At 36.2% G+C, this 23,824-nt stretch overlaps 3 protein-coding genes across 3 annotated transcripts; 2 read left to right on the top strand and 1 right to left on the bottom strand.

Annotated features, from left to right (window-relative positions):
• The first annotated feature begins 58 nt into the window (after window positions 1–58).
• LOC117103170 (methylsterol monooxygenase 1-like) lies at window positions 59–5,097 on the top strand. The gene is made up of 8 exons (XM_033243674.1): window positions 59–151; window positions 260–434; window positions 2,161–2,238; window positions 2,658–2,803; window positions 3,531–3,657; window positions 4,004–4,052; window positions 4,524–4,679; window positions 5,090–5,097. Exons 2-8 carry the CDS (start codon window positions 336–338, stop codon window positions 5,095–5,097), a joined length of 663 nt encoding a protein of 220 aa, XP_033099565.1. The 5' UTR covers window positions 59–151; window positions 260–335.
• Window positions 5,098–7,609: 2,512 nt separating this feature from the next.
• LOC117103190 (V-type proton ATPase subunit F-like) lies at window positions 7,610–12,073 on the bottom strand. The gene is made up of 4 exons (XM_033243714.1): window positions 11,936–12,073; window positions 9,112–9,193; window positions 8,131–8,336; window positions 7,610–7,792 (listed from the first exon to the last, which is right to left on the bottom strand). The coding sequence occupies exons 1-4, from the start codon at window positions 11,984–11,986 to the stop codon at window positions 7,763–7,765; spliced, it is 369 nt and encodes a 122-aa protein (XP_033099605.1). The 5' UTR covers window positions 11,987–12,073; the 3' UTR covers window positions 7,610–7,762.
• A 212-nt stretch (window positions 12,074–12,285) lies between these two features.
• Window positions 12,286–19,518, top strand: LOC117103189 (transmembrane and ubiquitin-like domain-containing protein 2). Its single transcript, XM_033243713.1, has 4 exons — window positions 12,286–12,412; window positions 14,827–15,537; window positions 16,830–18,149; window positions 18,803–19,518. Exons 2-3 carry the CDS (start codon window positions 14,840–14,842, stop codon window positions 17,176–17,178), a joined length of 1,047 nt encoding a protein of 348 aa, XP_033099604.1. The 5' UTR covers window positions 12,286–12,412; window positions 14,827–14,839; the 3' UTR covers window positions 17,179–18,149; window positions 18,803–19,518.
• Window positions 19,519–23,824: the final 4,306 nt, after the last annotated feature.

Here is a 23,824-nt window from a genome sequence, read left to right on the forward strand (position 1 = left end):
CATCAGTGCAGCTCAGGATTTTAAGAATGAAACACAAAATAAACACATAATAAATGATATAAAGATTTTACCAAACAAAGGGCTGATATCTGTGAATTGGGGTCGTAGTCTGACTGAAACTATACTTAATATTTCGATAATCGGTGATATGGTAAGAAGCAGTATATTTGATATTCTGATTGGCTGATTCTAGTCTCGCCTCTCATACGATCTCCTATCGACTAATCGGAGGACAAAGGTTGTCGGTTTTTTTTGTTAGACCTATACAATAAACACCACGGAAGGACATATCTAAAGACCATACTGAGGTGAGGTCAGAGAAACGTTACTGCAGGATGTTGGAGAAGATTGGGTTCGAGCAAGCATGGACCACCATGACGGATCGATACACGACCTGGCAGATTGCTGGACCAGGTTCCCTCATCGTCCACGAGGTATGCCTCTCCAATCAATGAGTAATTATATGTATTTTAACTTGTGTTTTTCATTGATGAATTGTCACTTTACAATGGGCCAGTTTTCATACATGGTATTCAGGATTGTAATTGATTGGGGTGGTGGGAGGGTGAGGTGCGTGGGTGTGCAAAAAAGGACCAATGGGGTCTCATAGAACATGTGGCTGGGGTCAAGCAATAGACCCGTGTCGGATCGCAGCTTCGGCGGTGTGACGAATTCCGAGGGCTCGTACTTTTAAAATAAAAGTTGTACAGTAGGTGATATTTGTGGGGATTCAGGGGCGGCGCTAGCAGGGGGTCCAGGGGGAAAACCCCCGTCGGGGACCTCTGGACCTCGCTTGGACCCCCTGCCGGGGAATTTCCGGCAAGGTCGTCGGGGAAAATGAAATCTCGACTGCCGAAAATACAACTTAGGTAGGTAGCCTTACAAGCTGTCAAATTCTAGGGATTTCAACTGTTTAGTGCGAGCAGTGCTACCGTATGTGCGAGTTGTATACTATCGCGATCGTAGGGTTGTGGTAGCGACAGATCTTCCCAGACAGGGGGGGGGGGGCTGGTACCTCCGACAACTGGTTAGTACCCCCCCCCCGACAAGGCCTCTTAACTTATTATTGCATGGTTTTCTATGAAATTATCTTTTTTAAATAAAAAAAATATCATAATCAACACGATTTAGGGGGTGAAGACCACTTGTCGGGCCGGGTTGGACGCCCTTGTCGGGAAGCAGGACCCCTCGTCAGGGAATTCCTGGTGCCGCCCCTGGTGGGGGTTGGGGAAGGGTGTTGCATGGTGCGTACAGCATACCCATCGTATCCTGACTGTGTGACGGACCAGTTAAAGAATGGGCACTGTCAATGTAAACTCACCTTAAAGCGTCATGGTGAAGGTCACGGGGACGCAAAAACTGACGTTCATGTGGAATAATAATATTTTGTTTCTGAAAATACATGGAGGGCAGCCAGAATTTTTCAAATGGGAGGGGGGAACACTATTTTCAGAATATATGAGCAGAGCATAACATTACTGTATATGCGTTTAAATTTTTTAATTTAGTGGCAAAGCGGGGGTTGGAACTTGCCCCAGTGTCCCCCTACTGGATTCGTGCTGGACCAATGAAGAAAAAACGTGTCCCTGGTAATGGTGCATACCATAAGAACTATCCTCAACAATTAGGCCAAATATTGCAGTGGCTATTGTTAATAATAAAAAGGCCTAATATTAATTCTCGCCCGAATCACTTACTTGATTTTGTTCACAACTTTTGGGAACACACTGAGCATTCAGTACGATGGCTTAACACGTCAGGTAGGGCAAACCACTATTAAATCTCTTGAGAAGCAAACACTATCAAAATATCATTGCAGTACCCACTGCCTTATGGGGATCGGTTCAACATGATCTAATGGTTAAATACCAGGCTGGTTTCTTGAGGTCGAGGGTTCGATTCCCACCCTTAAAACATTATCAAGATTTCTTTATTCACAAGTATTTGGGGAACGTACTGAGCATTCAAGTACACGTCGGGTAGGGCAAAACATCATTCCTAATAAATTAATATTAGGCCTATCACAATTCGAATTATATTATTTATCGATTAGTGCTATGTTTATATCGTGTTTCGTGTTTGCAATTTAAGATATCTTACAATGTCAATTTGCATTGGAAGGTGTTGATTACTTACCATGATTCTTTAATTTTTCAATAGACGTTGTACCTGCTAATTTGCCTTCCTGGTTTCGTATTTCAATTTATACCTTACATGCAGAAATACAAGATACAAAAGGTAAGCATTACCGATATCTGCAAATTGCAATAGCCTATAGTATAAAAAACTAAGGTCATTTGCTTATGATAAAAAGGCCTACTTATTTATGTTTTTTTTCGTTCTCGAACAACATGAACCTTTCTTAAGTGTCAAAACTTATAAAAACTGGCCAATGAACCTGCTGTTATTGAATACGCGCTTGTGCCTACAGTACATTTACGACGCTGTTTTTAAATTTTTTTTTTATTGTTATTGAAATCACCCTAAATAAGGCCTGAAAGCCACTTCTAGGAAGGTAAAGGGAGGTCCAATGCCTTAGCAACATTACCCAAGGGGCGGGGCTTAGCGGACTTAATTTTCCCACAACGTACATTGCTGTTGCCATTTTGTGACCATTACGGTAACAATCACAGGTGTTATTCATTTTCTTCTTGCAGAAACCTGAGGGATTTGAGTCGCAGTGGAAGTGTTTCAAGTTGCTTATGTTCAATCACTTTGTCATCCAAATGCCCCTGATATTCGCTATTCATTTGTACACCAAAATATTTAACATCGGCTACGATTACGAGTCAATGCCAACATGGTAGGCATGTTCAGATAGAGACATATGTCAATATTGATATGATAGACGGACGTAAACAAATGTCACGCTATAAGATTTTTTTCACTTTAAATTCAAAAGACAAACCTATAGGCTACACAAGATGCTCTACATGAACTAAAGCTGGGCACTCACTGCGTCGGCCGACGAATGCATCTCTGCTCCATTCGAGCGCTGACGACGCGTTGTCGTCTGCTTGTCGGTGGCAGTCACAACGGATCGTCCATAATACTAACGATTCGTTGCGCGCGTGTCGTTGCGTTGCGTTCTCGTTGTAGTACAGTATAACGTTATTTTCTGACATAAACCGCAACGTTCACAAATTTATATAACGTTTTGTGTTTGCTGGGTAACCACCAAGCCGCAACTGCACTTGAGCTACAAACTATTGTTTTTATGGCGTTACAAATTTACAATAGAACCCCTATTAAGGGCGTTTCCTGAATAAAGGTTTGTCGTAGAGTTAAAAGTTATAGGCCTACATGGCCTATGATTCGCGGCCATCGGTGTCCCCTTTTAGTAGGGGTCCCAAAGAATGGGTTTTATTGTATGCATAATTGTGTTATGAAAACTTTTCTGAAGAATAGGCCTAGTATCTGACAATCCTGAATAACTGAAGATGCCTACGCCTATAATTTTTCATGTCACAATTTTGCTTAAAGGTCAGGCATTCAGGTCAGGTTCATTTTGTTAATATTTTCTCTTTTAGGTATTCTCTCCTGCTCCAGCTTTATGCGTGTCTTATTCTGGAGGACACGTGGCACTACTTCCTCCATCGCGCGCTCCATCATAAGTCGATTTATAAATACGTGCACAAGGTTCATCACAACTTTCAGGTAGGGCAATACTATCATGTGTAAGGGAAATGAAATTCAAGACGTGGTTTTATTGTCCATTCACTTTATCTTCATAAGTCGATGGTCAGCCCCTTATTTAAATAAAACGACAAGAACTATATTCACGATATAACTACAGACAAAAACCATTGAAACAGGCCATTTGAGTTTTAGTTTGTTGGCCCGTATCTTGATATCATTATAATGCCTAAATCGGCCACATATTTTTGTATTAAGAACTGACAATTTTGACGAATGTGTGATTCATGTGGCGGGTGCAGACTTTGAACTTGGATAAGCCAATTAAAAGTAAATTATTTGAAAATACAAGTCCATGCTTTTTCAGGCTCCATTTGGTATGGTCGCCGAGTATGCACATCCTGTCGAGACTGTGGGTAAGTAAAAACGCCTATGGGCTCTCTGTAGATGAAGGGGGCGAAGCACCGGACCCTCAGTCCAAAGGCCCCCTTCCCCAGGAGGCTCTCCTAACAAGTAATAATTAGCACTTGTTTGATATTCCATTGTGAGGGGCTCCTCGTAATCGACTACCAAAATACATGGGCCCCAACACTTTCTCGCCCCCGGACCCCATGACTCGTCGTTACGCCACTCATGACTCAAGTTTAATCTACCCACATCTGCAAGATAAGTAGGCTCTCAAGTAGGCCTAAGACGTATCGCGCGCACATATTAATCATATCACGTAGTGCCATACGCACTGCATCCAATCAGAGAGGATGAGCTCAGCAATAAAAAACAGAAGTAGGTCAATGTGAATATTGGATGATATTTAACTATGGCCTCTTTCGTGATAGAATAAAATGTTTTTTTTTTCTCAACATTAATTGTTTTTCTTTTCTTTCAAGTTCTTGGGTTTGGCTTTTTCATCGGGCCTCTGATGCTCTGCACTCATTTAATCTTACTGTGGACGTGGGTTGCAGTTCGTCTGCTCGAAACGATCGATGTGCACAGTGGCTACAATTTTAAATGGAATCCTCTCCATTTACTGCCATTCTATGGAGGTAGGCCTACAGTACTACAGTAGTGGCAAACTTATAATTGTTTAGAAAATCTATACTTTTGATATCGGTCTTGAACTGTAGGTTAATTTCTTGGAATCTAGATTAATATTTTTGTTTCATGTTTTAAAAACGAAATACTATACGTATGGTAGGCCTAATCAAAATGTTAATAATGTGATATGAATTACGTACCTTTGATATTTAATTAGTGTTTAAACATGAAGAGAGATAATTATATACAGTAATACATTTTCCTTAATGGTTAAAATAAACAACAGATAAACTAATTGGATAGGCCTAATGTAGCACACGTTTCGATAATTTATAATGTACTGTATGCATTTTCGATGTACATAAAATGAATTTGAGATTAAATGATATTTGATCAAAATAAACAATTCTGACATCAGACTTCTGAAGTTCGTAAAATGCATTTCCGTAACTGTAGCATTTCCGTAGCACCTAATAATTTGCCTTGAGTGCAAGATGGGTTGCCAAAAATTGCAGACAAAATGAAGATTTATCGGCCAATTTTTCTTAATTTTCACAATAGGCCTAATTTATCAGTGATCTGAAAAGGAGTTGTCTTAGAGACAATGTAACCAAAGATCCTGATGGAATAGGCCTAGTCATTTGTTCTGGACTTAAAACCTTACTAATGGGTCTAGGCATATGATTTCCGTAGTATTTTTGTCTCTTTCCCTTCGTTCGTAATTAGGCAAAATTTCCGTAGCAACTATAGGTCATAACTACGAAATTACCGTAGTAAATGTTTACTGCTGTGTACATTGGATGTGCCAGCGGGGAGATCCAAGTTGGGGAAAGTACCCCCATCAAAAGAAATCGTCAGGAAAAAGCATCATTACAGCCATTTACAGGCATTAGGGCGTTTTGAACCTTTCTTCAGAGATCCTGGGCCCAACTAATTTGGATATTTGTTGCAGGAAACTCTGACGCCCCCGTGGCTGTACTCGTGCGATCATATATCAAAGAAACAAGGGACGAGTTACAAAATTTCTTGATATTTTACCGAGTAACGAGAGCTGTTTTTTAGACACAGAATCGAACTCATGGAATACATAATACTGAGGATGCATATCTTAGTGTGTAAAATTATATCAAGTGCAAAATTTTAAAAATTCAAACTTACGGTTAAGGTCTTGCAAATTCCAAGACAATAAAGTAAATATTTGTGACAAACGCGCATTTATTTCCAGGCTCTGTTCTGCTTAGTTTTTAAATTTCATTCATACTCCGGTAAGGTCCATTACACACTATTTTGGTTTTTCTAGGGCAGGCATGGCATCATAATTTTGTATTCTTATTAAAAAGAGCCTGTTACACGACGCTACAACCTCACGACTTTCTATATGACGTAAAGATGGCCAGATGGGTAACCATCCACCGGGATAATCATTCCTCCAACCGGAATTAATTTTACACCAAATATTCTTTCACACGTACATTGAGATGATGGGAAAGTGTCTACTGCCCCCTCAAGAGGCCGGCAGACACAAAAACAAAAGAAAATAAAATAGAATTGCAGGACAAGCATTAGTCAAAATTGTCTTTAAATAATTTATATTCCCAGGCTCATTGCAAGCTTGTTTTATATGATCCAGGTATTGGAATGTAAAGTAATAAAACACATGCAATAATATCAGAATACATCCATAATTATATTTCAATAATACTTTCAATATAATTTCAATACACCATCAGGTTCTTATTTCTTGTTTATTGCAGTCATACAATATAAACCATATTTACTGTTCTGTACTGTACACAAATATTATATTCTTTAATAGCTAAATATCAGCCATTGTAATTGAAACACTGACGATAATATATTTCAAATTGCTTTCCTTAATATACATTCCCATTCAAATTGTTTGTGACTTGCATACTTAGAGTTAAAGGTTGAAATAATCATAATGCTCTGTATAAAAACTCATTATGAAGACTTTACAGAATCCTGGAATTTGAGGACAAAATTTGCAATCATTAAGCCACACCTCCACTCTTAATAACTTCATAGTACGTCTGTGGAAAGTTATGGTTCGTTTCAATCCCTGTCATTGTGCAATGGTTGGAAACAAGCACCTCTCTACAGCTCCTATAGTAGTCATGGACAACGGCCATATGCAATTCAGCACATTGTCACTGCGAGTTATAGGTTATTCTCTTACCTTTACCTTTCAATGTTCTTCAAAAAAGTAAACAGACATTTTGTACTCCTGTAAGCTAACAAAGCTATGGACAGTTTAGATGGAATAATTTACAATATACAATAATACCTACTCTTTATGCCAAACCCCACCCCCTCCCGTTCCCGAAATATTCAACACTATGGGTTCAGTACCATGGTCTGGGCTAAATCACACTTTATGCCTATGCTCTACGACATGTCTATTCCGTAATGGCAACCAGTACAAATAATAGCAAAAAACGTATCCATGTTACACCAACAAATATTCAATCTAACATGACCCCAATGACCACCAATTTCATCTGCAATATTTAAACCCACTGACACCTATAAGGTAATGGAAAAAAAGCCTTCTTCTAATTTCATCTGAACTTTACTATGCCAAAGGTCAAGACACAAAAACCCCAAATACAATACTGTATATTTAATATATCATCTGCATTTCATTTGCACTGTATGTCAGCCTATTATCATTCAAATACAGTATTACCATATTAATAATACTGGTTTGCAGTATTCAACTACTAATTACAAACTAACAAATAGTAAGTAATAATGCTTTATTTTAAAAAAATGCAATAGGATGGTAAACACCATTGAATGTTTACACTCCTCGACCTTTGACATTGTAATGCATTTGAAAACAACTAGAGGGCTCCTTGAAGAAGTTTACATTATTAAAATACAGTAACCACATACAGTAGACAAGCTGGAAACTGGTGCCTTATAAATATTCATTATTATTATTATTGTCATTACTACAGTATTAATATTATAATTTAATTAACAACAGAGTTGAGCATTTCTAGGAAACATTATAGGCTGTGTACAGTTGCCATGCCAACCACTGATGTCCCTGTTGACAGCCTGGAGACTATTTGAAATCTTCAGCATTGAACATTCCCTAAAAAGAATAAAACATGTGCATACTATTAACAATCATTATAGAAAATGAAGTTAAAATTCATGATGTATATTTTGATGTACAGTACAGTACTATATTACAAGGTGCTATTATTATGGCTATTCATGATTCAATTGGCATAATGTATAGTAAACTTTAATAAGGTTAAACAAAACCACAAAACCAACCTTACTTGAAAATGTCAAGTTTTAACCAAAAAAAAAAAAAAAAAAAAATTGTTTTCCATATCTCGGTAATACAGCAGATTAGTTGATTAAAAATATTAAACTAATGAATAAACTATCAATTCAATGTAACAAAATAATAAGTAACCATACCTTAGCCCTTCTTAATATTGAGTCTTTGCTTGGATCATATGGACTATCTTTTGATGGGATTTCTAAAACTGCAGGAATTGGTTCAGTGTGGTTATCGATAACATGCCGAATGAGCTCAGCAAAATTCTGGTTTATTAAAATAATTGCTATGTCTTGACGTTCCAAAAACCTTTTAAAGGACTCCTCGATTTCACTTACACTAGTATCTGAAGGGGAAGAAAAAGTAAACCAAAATAGGAAAAAAAATAAAAATACAAGGATCTGTATTAGGTGTGTTATACAGAGTGCAATGGAAAGAATATTTTTATTCATTAAGATAGAAGATGACTGTTGAAAATATGAAAATACTCTTTCTCATAAACATTCATAATTTGTATAATACTAATCTGGACATGTCCCACCTATGACAGAAAGTGATTTGATTCTTGAGAAATAAACATTTACAAATGGACAATAAATGATTAAATGAGCAAAAAAGAAATAAAATATTGATAAATACTGGACAACATATGAGGCATGTCGTGGCGAAATGGTAAGTTGTCGCACAAGCTAGTATTGAGTAAATGAGCTATAAAATATGGAAGCTCAAAAAATTGCCTAAAAATCCAAATTTGTTTTTCACTATAGATCAACAGTTTAATGTCTTATTTATCACTTCCCAAAGTATTAGTTCTTGAAGTGCTCAACAAATCATTTATTTAACGTTATTATATAGTTAATTCTATTAAACAATGTATGCACAAATAACTTTGGAAGGAAATTACTCAAAATCATGTTTATCTTGACTCTAAGAATGCTGTACTTCCACATTCCAATAACTTTGGCATGAAATTTCCAATTTCAATGAATAACCCCTCATTTTAAAGATCACATACTCAGGTATCTGAAAATACCAATAACTTCAATTTTCGATACAACTTAGCCATTTTGTCACAACATACCTCATATGATCATTAATGTTTCCAACAAAAATTTCTTCACCTTTTTCAATGACCTTAAAGTTGGGTTGCCTGCTCTTGTTCATTTCACCAATCCCACCAAGTAGAAAACCGGTGCATGTGTCCTATGTGAATAAAAATAATTCTGTTAACTATAATTTATTCACATTCAACAAAAATGTATTACATATTTATTATTAAATCTATCTATTGTATAAATTTATGTATAATTCGAATATAGCATCTGGAACAATTATATAGTATTATCATGTATCAAAAAAGGTATTATCTAAAATATTTAACCAAGAGATTCTAAAAACAGAAAAATTATACTTTTTAAAATTTTTTTTATTGACTCCTAATATATAAAACTATATCATATCTGAATTTCATCAATGTAGCATCAAAATTTGTTGCACAACAAGACAAAAGATTTCCAATGGTACCCTACAATAAGTTCCTTTTCTTTATTATTTTGAGCATTTGTGATTTTTGTTTGCATTTGTGGCAAATACAAAACTAAAAAAATTAAGTTCCTGTGTCATTTGCCTATACATTGCGAATCTTCATATCCTAAATTTTGTTTTAAGACTAATTTTGGCCACTATCGACATATTAATTTCTTTTTTTAATTGAAATACCAATTCTTTTTAACAATCTGTTATGTGTGACTGTTATTTAGTATGTGGAAATATCAATAAACAAACAAACAAACCAAAACAAACAGAGCAGTTTCTAGCGTTGATACAGGGTGTCCTGCTACTCATCAGTGGATAAACTAACAATTTTACTGTTATTTTATATCCAGAGGTGACGGAACTAGGGGGTGCTGTGTTATGGAGAGTAATGTGTGACCGGAAATGGTCTGCAGTCAGTTAGTTGTTACCATGCGCCAGTGATGTTGGAGTATATACAGTAGTACAGCAATATGAAACTATTAGGCCTAATGAATGAATAAAGTTCAGAGTTTGTCGGGTAGTGAAATGATTATTTCACATTTTAAGTGCTCCCTAAATTCAGTGTAAGCTAAGTGTAAGCTAAATTACGGTGATTAATTCAATTAGCGAAGATATGGAGACAATTATTTTGAATCCCTCTTTCCAAGAGGGGATGCAAATGCTTTGTGAAAATGAGTATGCCGCGGTACTCATTTTCACAAAGAAATACACACAACTGGTTAGCTAACAATTATTATGTCAATGTTACATGAACACCTGGGAAGGAAGGTGCAATCACGTTGTTACCTAGCAAACGTCTGTACTGTATGGGGGAGGGGCTGCTGATGTACTGTGTAGCGGGGGAAGATGAGGCATAAGACTAGGCCTAACTAAGACAGTGGAATTATATGTGATAGAGAGTACACTTTCGGAAGAAATAAATTAAAATAAGAAAAAAGGGCGGCGTTCCGGGAACCCTGTGTTTAGGCGTAGATTAGCTGGGCCAGGTTTAGGTTGATGAATTTTTAGTCCGACGAGCTCTGTCCAATGGGGGGGGGGGGTTGACCTATCCGGTGGGGGGCTTATGCCCCAGCTGCCCCCCTGCTAGCACTGCCACTGGTGTGCAGCTGTCTCTTATACACATCTAGATGTGTATAAGAGACAGTATATATACATGCATATATACATATACATACATATTACATTATAGTTATTATATATATATAATATATATGTATTCTTTATTATATTATTTATATATATATATATATATATATTTATACACACACACATATATACATTTCATTTGTGTGCAGCTATATATCTGGGACCACTGTTGCCTCTGACATAATATTATTCCCCATTACAATTGAATAATTTATTTTAACGACACCACGATGAGCCATAATATGTAGTGCCCCCAACTTGCATGTTCGGCTTCTTCGGCGATCATAAATTTCTTGATTGAATGCATCCTATCAAAGATATTAGAATACATCTTCTAATCGGTAAGTTAGCCGTTCATAATACATGATATGATTAGGCCACGGGAATGAAAGTTGTAGGTTTGCGTCCACCGTCCGCATGCCTAAAAAGCTACCGCACGAAAATTGTCATTTATTTTGAAAAGTTCATTATTTTGAAAAAAAAAAAATACTTCGTTTTAAAAAACGGACTTTCTAAGTTGTAAACAGACAGAAAAACGATCTATTCATCACTGATCACTCGTTGCGAACACGGAGCGATGGCAGGCCTGGCCACATCGCACCATGATCGCCGATCACTGCTGAGGTCATTTACGTGTCAAATCGATCTTTCTGACCAATAGGAAATCTCGTATGTTTAAAGAGGTCTTAAATGTAGAAAAGGATCTGTTTTATAGGCTAGTGTACGTTTATGACTGTAACCATTGTTTCTTGGGAATAAATGTAAAATTACCAATGCCGCGGCTTGTGGACAGCATTTATAAAAAAAATAATGAATAATGAAAAATGAAAAAAAGCCTCATGTGTTTTCAAAATTTTTCGGACGCAAACCTACAACTTTCATTCTCGTGGCCTTAATATCTAAGTAGGCCCATATAATTTGCGTAATGTTCTATATAAAAAATAGTAAATAATATTTTTCATCAAACTTGGGTCGGTTTGGCCAACGATGGGTACGGTTTTATCAAAGATGGGTACAGGTTGACTAAAATTCTGGGTACGGTTTGTGGGTACAGGTTGGCATGGGTACGGTTTGACTGTAATTCGGGCCAGCTAGCTAGCCTAACTAGGCCTGCTCTAGTCGGGTGGTGAGTAGGCCTAGGCCAGCCCAGATTAGGCGGCCCTTCTAATCTTAGTATACTATTACTAATCGAATTAAAGGCATCTTTAGTGTATATGTCAACATGAAAGGTGGGAAAACAAGGAAATTATCCGAAATTACTACCTCATCTCCAATTACTGCAAGTAAACGTCCTTTTTGTGACGAATGTGCCATTTTTCGTTAATCTATCTTATTCTCTGAAACACGACGATCATGTGATTTTTTTTTTTCAGAAAAGATTGCAGTTCATACGCACAGTAGTAGCAGACAGGTGGAACAAAACAATAAAAAATAAATTTAGTTAAACTGTTAATAACTTAATAAATAATACTATATAAAATATATAAATAATGCATAATTTTAATGGGAAGTTAACATACTTTTTTCCACAATACAATTTGATTGAATGAAAAATAAAAGTGAAATATAGGGCACAACTTTTTTTACACTTCCGGGTCGTCTGCTCAGTATTTTTCTGTCTTTCGCAGATCGAAAAATCCCTCACCGACCAATACGTTGGCAGCAGCCGTTCAATTTTTCACAAGGGCGAAGTTCTATAATTATACATAATTGCACGCTTTCCACTAAACATTCAACATCGTAAGTAATATATATTATTTTACGCTTGATTATTCTAACAGATGTGACAAGTCTTGTCCCCTAACTGACTAATAATAACGGATCAGAAACTAGCTAGGCCTCATGGCTAAGCTAGAGAGGAGGTAGGCCACCCAACAATAGCGGGGTCAAAGCAGCTTAGCCCTTAGCAGAGGGTCTTTTGTAGGCCTAGTTTAAAATGGCCCAAATGGGTAACAGAATGATGGATTTACTCACTGCACACACATACTTATACTACAAATTCAAGTTACCTGTTACAAGGCCTAAGTCTTGAGTCTTGGTCTTATTTATTATTTTAATCTTATATGAAAGGAAGTGGTTATTCGCACGGTAGATCATGCGAATAAGCTCATGAGTCTTATTCGCATGGTAGACTTAGCCAATCAGCATTTAAGGTTTCATGACGTAACGGCTGTCATACCGTGCGAATATTTAACACGGTATCGTCTCAAAGGTTCAATGACCTAAATATTTTACGAGATACTTAATTTGTTACGAGAATACCTTTTTAGATAGAACCTATCATACAAACATTGTCTCGCGTGCAAATAGTAACTAATACATTGTTCGCACGGTAGACGTAGCCAATCAGCATCATAGAATGTAATGACACCGTCTTAAAAAAAAAAAGCGCCAGATAAAAGCTTTCTTCTTTGTTTGGCTTCTGGTTGTTCACAATCACAAAAGCAGCCATGAAAGCCTGATGTCAATCAAGGTTATGCATTTAGTGACTCCAATTCATTTGTTGATTTCTTTAAAGAAATTTCAGTACTGTACATACAACAATCTTTCGACAATTATCACAGCTCCCTATGGTCTCTGAGCGCTATGTGCTTTGTGTATATCATTAGGCCTACAATCAATGTATCCAGTAGCATTTCGAAACACTCCAACACATTGGGAAAGGTCCAAAAGGCAGTGAAGAATGTACAGTACATCAATATAAATCTTATTTTCCAGTACAGTATATAGTACATATATTCGGTGGCGGATCCAGGATTTATTATGGTAGAGAGGGATTAGGAAAGACTTTTAGAGATGTGTGAGTCTATAGGTAGGTTAAGTGCAGCACGACTGCAGCCCACAAAATTAAAACCCTATTATAACTGCACATAAAATTGAGTAATTTTGCATCAGTTTGACATCCTCCTCTGTTCCAATTCCCATCATGGTTGGTGCTAAGTAATTAATTTTCTTTTGTTTCCCCATTTAATATTTTTGAATGAAACAAAAATCAATATCACTACTAGGCCCTATGATAGGGGAATATACCACCAGTACATACTCCACAAAGGCTTTTGCATGGCAATTTCTCAAGGATAGCCAAAGAAAAGAGTAAAAGGTCCAGACACAATTCTAAGCTAGGAACTATTGCACTTCAGTTAGGGTTATCGAATCGACTGTCTGTGCTGTGCCCAACTCATACGGTATGCCGTGAAATAATTATACAGTATTTCTATCTACAACATTCTACCGTGCGAACAAGAGTTTTTTTGACAATTCGCACGGTACCCTGCGAATAAGCTCTTATTAGTCTTATTCGCACTGTAGACCTAGCCAATCAGCATTTAAGGTTTCATGACGTAATGGCTGTCATACCGTGCAAATAAGTTCTTATTCCAAATTTGCACGGTACCGTACGAATAACCTCTTCCCTTATGAAATGTAAACCAGTTTGGTGAATGGTTGGTAGGAGGACCTTGATTTTAAAGAAGAAATGATTTGATTTGATGCAAATTTAAACTTTGTATAATAATTGTCTGTTTTTTCAATGTGAGTTTTGATTTTGTTTGGAGAGTATCTCGATAGTAAATATGTTTACCTTTAGGTAATCCACAAACTTGTTTTGTATATGTTTATTTGTATGTTGACTGGAAATTATATTAATAAATGAAATGAAAGTATGCATTGTGTTACCCATCTATTTTTTTTTTTAAATTTTGTTACTTTTGTCATATTACACTAGTATTATGATATGGTTCCAGTGTGATCCATGAGCTGCAGGTATGTAGTAGCTGAGGCAAAATTTCTTCCAATCTGTTCCAATCTAATCCCATCTGGACTGGAGAAGATACGTTAATCAGCCTCAGCTACATATCCAGGGAATCCATTTTAACATGGACTAGAATTCGTAATGCATTCTCCACTTCAAGACCCCTCTAATTCAAGACCACTTGCCCAAAGACCCAAATAACAAACTTCAATCTTTTAACACAAAGCTAACCCTCTAATCTGAGACAGAACTCAGAGACTACCCCAAATTTTCAGGTCCAAAGGTGGTCTCGAATTAAAGGGTAATCTGTTAGGACTACATATAGTGTCAGCTAATAAATAATAATACTGTAAATAACTGATGTATTTTGTTTCAAAAGCACCAATGTTTTACTTGTCTACAGATATGTGTCAGAGATGCCACTGATTGAAGGAATAGGCGATGAAGTGACCATTGTTATTTCCATCCTCATGTTGGTAATCACCATGGCCGTAGCATGGATCTCGACACTGGTGAGAGATCGCCCGGCTACATCCCTTACCTTCACCAGAAATGAGTACTTGGATCAAGAGCTCATTCAGGAAGATGAGCTGCCAGAGGAGGTTTACAACAGCAACATCACTCGGCATGAAATTGAGAACATCGTAGCTGACACCAACCAAGGCGTAGAGAATACTGGAGAAGAGACTGTTTCAACTGATTCAAATGAGGATGACACAAGTAATGAATCTTTGACAAATGGAGCTCAAATTATAAACGATGCTTCTGAAGACAGTACAATGCAATGTTTAGCAACAAACGATATTGAAAATAATCAGTCGGAAATTAAAGACCAAAGTGATACTTTTGTAAAAAAAGAAGATAATGATAAAGAAAAGTCAAAAAATGAAACCGTATGTAGTGAAAACAATGAAGGAGATAAGAGAGATGAAGCAAGTAACCCTTCTCAAAATGTGGAAGAATTATCTTCATCTGAACAAACAGACTCAACTTCACAGGAGCATAATTCATCTACAACTAATGTTGATGTGATAAGAATACGGTTGAAATTTTTGAATGAAAGTGAACGAACTGTTAATGTAAATCCCAACGTCACCTTGCTTCAATTCAAAAGGTAAAGTAAATTTTGAATTAAGATCAAATAAAAAAAAAAAAAAAATTCCATCTGGGATTTTTGAGTTGGTAAAGATAATTCCTCCACCTTTTTCCTCCACAAAGGTGGCTCAACACACCCCGCTCTCCTCCTTCTCCCCCCCCCCCACTTCACACACACACCCACATGCACACAGTCTGTGAGACCTAGATGAGGAGGTTTTGTTGTCTTGTTGAAGTAAAAAAAAAAGAGTTCAATATTACATGGCCGACGATAATCGTAATAAAATAAAAAAAATATTTTGTTAACTAGCACACCCACCCCCCCACAGAACTATGGAAATGTAAAAAAAGAAAATAACATTTTTACTTTTTTTTTTACGCCTACAGCCGATTTGAAATTCTCAAAAATAAGAAACCTTTTCCCTTGTTTATATCAATTTTAAGCATCAATCCCATTACTACATTGTTTAACATAACATCGCCTTCTTTACGATTAGGCAATAGGATCTCTTGCAAACACTTATTTTTTTTCATGAATGACATTTTATTTTTATTTTTTCTTCACCTAGATATGCTTTTTGCAAAAGCATTTTGCTGAATACATTTATTTCTATTTTTTCGTCCTGTTCTGACGGTCTTTGAAGAAAATAAGTTTGCCAAACAAGGTATAAAAATAGTCTTAACTATTAAAGTGTACTAAACAAAAATTGGCATTGAGGAGCATGTGATCCAGATGTTAATTGCTTACACAGCTAATGCTACCCACTGATTTCTATAACAATAGCCATTAACTCTACAGCAAAAACTGTAACCACCCACGCTGTTTGCAAATGCCAGTCTGGTCAAGTTCTTTTAGATCGCTAACAATCCAAATTATTTTGCGCTATTTAAAACTGCACAAACAGGTTTTCCCAGTATAAAGAATAAAGAAATAAAAATGTTACAATGTCCAGGGTCCAAGCATTTTATAATTAATTATTAATAACGTAAAGAATTTACTATTTGATACATTGTAAACATAAACTCTAGAGTAGTAAAAGTCATGAAAATATTCATGAAAAAGAATTAGAAGCGATGATTTACCAGCTTTCATCGATAAATGGTCAGCTTTATTTACAATTCCCTTGGGAAAACACATGAATTATACTGGATGAATGTATACGTTTCTTAATTTTTATTTATTTATATTATTTTATTATTTTTTCATTATGCCGGGCCAGGGCCCAGGGGCACTTGCCCCGGTTTCCCTGGCCTCACGGCACCACTGAACATACAATTCTCTTATTACACTTGCACTCTTATATTTTTCAGGGATACATTTGTTGAAGAGACAAGCCAAGGATTTACTTTACGCCTGATCTTAAACGGCCATCTGTTACAAGATGACCAGAGGACGTTAGCACAGCTCAACATCAATAACAATTGTGTTATCCACTGTCAACTTTTACAGGCGGACAGCATTACAAATACCGCCCCCAATGTCATCAACTCGGAACTGGATATTGGACAAGTTATGATTCCAATGTTTGCAGTGCTTTTAGGCTTAGTATGGTATGTAAGGTTAGAGTATAGGCACCTCTTCAATGCTACCTCTACTCTATCCTTACTAGGTGTCAGTGTTTTATTCTTATTGGCTGTCCTAGCCTCTTGGAGATCCTAATCTAAATAACACTTCAAAGTAAGTTGTTCAGAAGTCTCAAGATTGTCGCATCCAGGAGTTCTGTTTAACATGTTGGCTGTCAGAGACGCGTATACTCGTCTCACAGGGTGTTGCTTCTTTGTTATACATTGTAGGACCACACATTCAATGGCTGGTAGTTCGGGGAAGATACACCTAGATGATAAAGTACAAATGATGTATGTTTATTGTGTTATGTTGCGGGGACACCCTTTGAACATATACAGCCCATGCAAAAAGCGGACGAGATAACTTGCACTTGGCAGAGTCAATGAATAGTGATGTCGCAGTGCTGTCGACAAGTTTACTCCCCCCCCTCCCAATATTTTCCCGCCAATTTATTAGACACATCATTTTGATGATATATGACTAGATAAAATTTTCAGAAAAGTATGTTTGTACATGTAAAATTGTTTTTGCAGACAGGAAGGAACCTTAAAAAAAAGGTCTGGCAGTGAATGTGTTCAACAAGCTTTCTTAGCACATCTAATTTATTTTTGTGTGCATGGAGATACCTATTTCCGTGACACAATTGATAAATAAACTAGTATTATGAATTTGCGGAAGATGGGTCATTTTTCTGGAGATTCATGCATGACTGCGGGAGGAATCCCAATTTCCTGGTGACTTGGTACCCAGCTTGGGACCCTGGGTTGTTGACATTTTTTGTTAATGTAGAAGCGACTGACACATTGGTTGTGGCTTGGACTCCCAACATTGAGGTTCAGGGTTCGAAACTCTGGCTGTGCAAGTCGCTTGTGTCCTTGGGCAAGGCACTTTACCTACGGTTGCCTCTCTCCACCCGGGAGTACAAGTGGGTACCTGGTAGGTTCAAACAGCCATGCGCTGATTGCAGCTGCAACATTATGGAATTCTCACAAGAGGCCAGAGTATGTGTTCCACCATTTGTGCTTGATCGAGTGACCTGGGGTAATAATGCAAAGCGCATAGAGGTCTCTACAATATGTGCTATATTCCCGCCAATTTATTAGACACATCATTTTGATGATATATGACTAGATAAAATTTCAGAAAAGTATGTTTGTACATGTAAAATTGTTTTTGCAGACAGGAAGGAACCTTAAAAAAAAGGTCTGGCAGTGGCAGTGAATGTGTTCAACAAGCTTTCTTAACACATCTAATTTATTTTTGTGTGCATGGAGATACCTATTTCCGTGACACAATTGATAAATAAACTAGTATTATGAATTTGCGGAAGATGGGTCATTTTTCCGGAGATTCGTGCATGACTGCAGGAGGAATCCCAATTTCCTGGTGACTTGGTACCCAGCTTGGGACCCTGGGTTGTTGACATTTTTTGTTAATGTAGAAGCGACTGACACATTGGTTGTGGCTTGGACTCCCAACATTGAGGTTCAGGGTTCGAAACTCTGGCTGTGCAAGTCGCTTGTGTCCTTGGGCAAGGCACTTTACCTACGGTTGCCTCTCTCCACCCTGGAAGTACAAGTGGGTACCTGGTAGGTTCAAACAGCCATGCGCTGATTGCAGCTGCAACATTATGGAATTCTCACAAGAGGCCAGAGTATGTGTTCCACCATTTGTGCTTGATCGAGTGACCTGGGGTAATAATGCAAAGCGCATAGAGGTCTCTACAATATGTGCTATATAAGTCGCCAGTTATTATTATTAATAACAATTTTATTTTCTATATTAGTTTACTGTATATAAACTTTAAATTATGCTATTTATCCCAGTCATATGATTATCAACATTATAATTAAAAATCTATACAGTACTGTACATTAATATTGTTAAAGTTATTGTTATTTTGTTTTATTGTATTATGCTATCATTATTGATGTTATTATTAAAAGATGACAAATTTCTCAAAATTTTTTTTCTCGGAAGGCAAATGTATATTGTTTATAAATAAAACACTTGTAAAGGAGCTTTTAAATGGTCTGTATAAAGAGGGCAGCAGACTTGTAATTACCAAAACATAATGGATTCGGTACATTTCATCAAAGTGCACTTTACAGTAAAATTCTCACCGACACTTTAATGAAATAATGACCCAGCACCTCTACAACATCCTTACTGTCAAGGCAACGTACTGTCTCTAGTACATATAATTATGCAATATAATTTTATACACAATCATGTGAAAACTATTTTTAATTATCTGTACTGTATTGACTTATGTAAAGTTGTGTTAGTTTTTATGGGGGGGGGGCAGGCACTATTTATTATTTCGATTAAAGGGAAGTACCTCTAATAAATCACATATTCCTAAACATTCAACAAAAAAGTTGAAAATGTAATGGACAGATGCAGGAATAATACACATTATTTGAAAGTTAATTTTGACAACTTCTTTTGCTTGGTAGTCAGTAAGGTGTCAAACATTTTAGCACATACTATGGGGTGGTGGGGGATCACCTTCTACCTCTCCACTAATACCATGGTGAAAATAGCAAAATGCGGGGTCCCAAGTTGGAACAAGTCATTTCTGGAAGATCTGTGGGGAAAGGGAGGCTGTCTCTTATACACATCCAGGGAGGGTCTACAGCACCTGAGCCTCACCATGGTGGCTGCAGAGGCAGGAAATCTATAATTATGGCATCTGCTCTAGATGGCCGGAAATGGCCCTGCCGAACATAAATTTGAATATAATTTTCTTTTCTACCCCATTTAAAAAACATTTATTTTGAAATATTTAGGGGGCCCAGGCCAGCTCTTCCCACCCCCTTAAATCCACCACTGATCTGGGTAATGAGCTCTCTGAACATCTTAACACATTTCATTTTGCTGCACATAGTGATACCCATCGGCACTGACTTTCGTGAGAAAATCGATATAAAGCAGTGAAAACATGCAAATTAAATTATGAATTTCCGGGAGGTTCTTGCTAGCGGGAGTACGGGAGGTACTTGGTACCCCTGAAAGTGGGTCCAACAGTTGTCTTATTAAAAAAAAAAAGATTTTTGTGAAATAAAAAAGAGGAATGGTTGATTTCTATGTAAGAATAGCTAATTTTTATATTTTCTACCAGTTATTAAACACAAGTCTTCAAAAGTCAGCAATTTTCCTTAGGCTTCAACACTGCAATGGCAGGCTACTCAAGTACTACTGAACTTCTTTCGTATTTTGCCTAATTATGGATGTACAGAGATAGAAAAAAATACAACAGAAATTTTTCAAAGGCCTAAGACCAATAAATAGTTCTGAGGTCCAGAACAAATGACTTTTCTATCAGGACCTTTGGTTACTATTGTCCCAAGACAACTCATACTTGTAGATTTATGGATAAATTATTGTGAAAAAGTGGCCCGTAAATCGTCACACTGTCCCGTTTAAAATTCCACAGAGATATTATCCTGTACCTGTAATTTAAGCAACCCATACTTTGCACTCAAGACAAATTATTAGGCGCAACGGAAATGTTGTACTGTATTTACTACAGATATTTCAAGACTTGGTTACTGAAATGCATTTTACTAAACTTGAAGTCTGTAATGACTATGTAGGACTTTTGCTATTGCAACCCACTCTAGAATGCTCAATCTTCACCACCGAGCTCTGATTAGTTGTGAAAATCCTACCAATATACAGTAGTGATAATTCATCATACATACATCACACTAGAAATTAAACCCTGGAATGCCCCTCATTCAAAAGCAACTTGGCTTCTGAAAAGCAGTTGGTGGATGTTTATATTTTTGTCAGTTAAACTCCATGGATTGTTAAAACTACACATTACAAGCAATGCTGCAGCCAGCTATTGGGACAGTCCCACACAATTTTTCTAATGGGTCCACATTTTAAAAAATTGGTCCAAGTTTTGCAATTTTATGCATAAAATGAGTCCACTTTTTGAAAAGTTGTCCAGAATTCTCATATTTAGCCTAAAATGGGTTAAAAGTTTAGGAAAATGGGTCCAGATTTATCATATTTTTGTGTAAAATGGGTTAACATTTAAGAAAATGGGTCCACATTATTTGACTTTACGCGTAAAGCGGGTCCACCCTGACATTGTCCCACATTGTTTGAAAATCCTGGTTACGGCATTGATTACAAGATGGTTCATATTTAACTAGGATAACCCAAAGGGGAAGAAGAGGATGTTTTTTTGGCAACATTTAATGTTTAATGTTTAATGGACGTTGCTTTCAAGATGCCAGTCATTATTATGAAGTGCAATTTTATAGGGCTTCACACTGTTATTACTGATTATTTAATATACTGTATAAACATTACATGACATATATAATGTCTACTTGTCCATTTATACATTCAAGATGGCAAATTCTATCAATATAGTAGAATATTTGGAAAAAAAAAAATTTTCTGAAAATTTAGGGGACCCAACCAACTGGGGCACCACATTTACATTGAATCCACCACTGGCAATATTTAAACAATACAAACAAGTGGTGCAAACCAAGGGCTGGTTGGGCTTCTCGTCAAGGTTCCAAACTAAACCCCTTGTTTTGGTTTGGATTAAGATAGTAAAAAGTGTGCAATTAGAATTTAATCACAATCAACTTTGCTGGATTGCGAAATATGACTTTGAACTGACAAAGAGGTTCATGTTTGTCTGGGGATGTGGGAGGGGGATGTTGACTCTCGCAACTCAGACTAAATTGGAAATCCCAAAAACATCTAAAAAAAATTGAAATAGGAATGTAGACAGAAACAGTTTATAGAGTACCTTGAACAGTTCAACTTTAATATATCAACATGCTACATAATTAAAATTTTATCAGAATAATAATTATAAAAGCATAATAATTAAAATGACAATATCAAAACAAGACTTTATATTCATGCGACGGATTATCTCTGATTTTTTTAAACTTTGAAATTACTCCTTAATGCAAAAATCTAAGGAATAATATTTACTGGAAGTTATGAAAAGGAAAAAAAAAGTTTTGGTAGAGTTGAGCTGTGGTTTGCTTGTCAAGATGCCCAACTTCTAATCCGCAGGTGAAGGGTTCTATCATATGGTTATACAGCAAGCATAAAGTATCCCAATTGATTTCCTGTCCTGGATTCAAGAACTCCCTTGTTTAGTATGTTGTAAACCAGCAGTAGTAGTGATCTTTACAATCATGAGGTCATCTAATTTGCATAAAAAACATTAATTCTAATATTTAGTAATCCTTAAGGTAATTAAAATTTCTGACTACTAAAATCATGAAAATAGCAACATGCAATTTTTGTTTTATATAGTTTAAAATTAGGAATAATAAAGTGGAGAAGACCCACTAGAAAAAAAAAAAAATCATTTTTGGTTGTATTTCGTTTATAAAAATTTCTTAAATTTCTCACATCAACTCTAACTGAATTTTATCTTAAATTTAAATATTGTCCCTCTTTTCAAAAATGATATTCACCCTAAAAAAGGCAATAGTAAGATTCAGCCATAATTGTTAAATTGATAGACAGGTAAAAAGGTTTTTTTTTTTTTTTAACAATCCATGAATTCTGGGCAAATCCTTAAACATTTCCCATTGTTATACAATTGCAATTTTAACAGAGGTGAACTTCTTGTCAATACCCAAGAGACAAACACACAAAAGCACCAAAATGAAACCAGTTGAATATACCTATTGCCTACCTAGTGAATTCTACTACGAAATATATATTTACTGAAGTATATTAAAATCACCTAAACTAATTTTTTACAAAGGGGCTTATTGTTTCCTAATCCAAAGTGAATTCATCAAACTATGAAAACTAAAATTACGAAGATTACTTAAAGTGTTGGAAAATAAGAGGCAGACATTTTGAATATGTACTTTGCCTATATTTGAATGTCATTATAGTTTTTCTATTATAAATTTGTGGTTAGGTGTATGAATTAAGCGATTTACATAGCATATGGCTTATATAATTGAGGCTCAAATGCATGAGATTTACCCTGTAATTAATTCTATGGATACAAGGCATCAAAATAAAAATAAGCAATATTTCAATTAAAAGAAGCGGTGGCACCAGGAATTTGCTAACAAGGGGTTTGACATGTCCAACGGGTCTGAGCCAAGGGGCCGACGCAGCCTCAGTCGATGGCCCGGAATAAAAACTCCCTTGTAGGTTTCACGGTGAGAGTTTTTATGGCTTACTATGGTCTAAATTAATGTGCTTTTAGACTACAATATTAGGGATTGGCAGTCAAAATAATGTTATTTGGATAGGAAAATAATAATTTTTTTAAATTTTTGATTTAATTTTCAAGGAAAATTCCCCCTGCCCCTCGCTGGCGCCACCACTGTTTAAAAGCAGGGAAAACCTAAAGATTAATTTTTTATTTTTTTGTTATGGAAAGTAGAAATGAAAGCAATTTTTCATCTTGAATGTTTTGAAATAAGGAGCTACATTCTAAATTAACTTCAAGGCATGGATAATTATCTACAACAATTAAAATCATTTGCATAGAAATCACTGACAAAATGTATTAAGCACAAGATTAACAATCAATATATTGGACTTTGTCATTTCTATTACAGCATTAAAAAAACAAGGCATTATATAAGAATAAAGACTAAATGAGTAACTTTCATTTCAACCATAAAACAACCAATTTTTTTATATATTTCAGGTAAAAACTACCTTATGTAAATGTAATTCTAAGTAGGAGTTTACAGCTCTAAGTTTTACACTTATC

Source organism: Anneissia japonica, unplaced genomic scaffold (assembly GCF_011630105.1).
Source record: "Anneissia japonica isolate Jap-2015-1 unplaced genomic scaffold, ASM1163010v1 scaffold2652_len1590060_cov184, whole genome shotgun sequence".
NCBI lineage: Eukaryota > Metazoa > Echinodermata > Crinoidea > Comatulida > Comatulidae > Anneissia > Anneissia japonica.

Coding starts and splice junctions, on each gene's coding strand:
- LOC117103189 (XM_033243713.1), top strand. CDS start 14,840: ATGCCACTGATTGAAGGAATAGGCGATGAAGTGACCATTGTTATTTCC. Junction 15,538..16,829: donor ACCTTGCTTCAATTCAAAAG/GTAAAGTAAATT, acceptor TATATTTTTCAG/GGATACATTTGTTGAAGAGA.
- LOC117103170 (XM_033243674.1), top strand. CDS start 336: ATGTTGGAGAAGATTGGGTTCGAGCAAGCATGGACCACCATGACGGAT. Junction 435..2,160: donor GTTCCCTCATCGTCCACGAG/GTATGCCTCTCC, acceptor ATTTTTCAATAG/ACGTTGTACCTGCTAATTTG. Junction 3,658..4,003: donor AGGTTCATCACAACTTTCAG/GTAGGGCAATAC, acceptor ATGCTTTTTCAG/GCTCCATTTGGTATGGTCGC.
- LOC117103190 (XM_033243714.1), bottom strand. CDS start 11,986: ATGGCACATTCGTCACAAAAAGGACGTTTACTTGCAGTAATTGGAGAT. Junction 9,194..11,935: donor TTGCAGTAATTGGAGATGAG/GTAGTAATTTCG, acceptor TTATTCACATAG/GACACATGCACCGGTTTTCT. Junction 7,793..8,130: donor CAATATTAAGAAGGGCTAAG/GTATGGTTACTT, acceptor TATTCTTTTTAG/GGAATGTTCAATGCTGAAGA.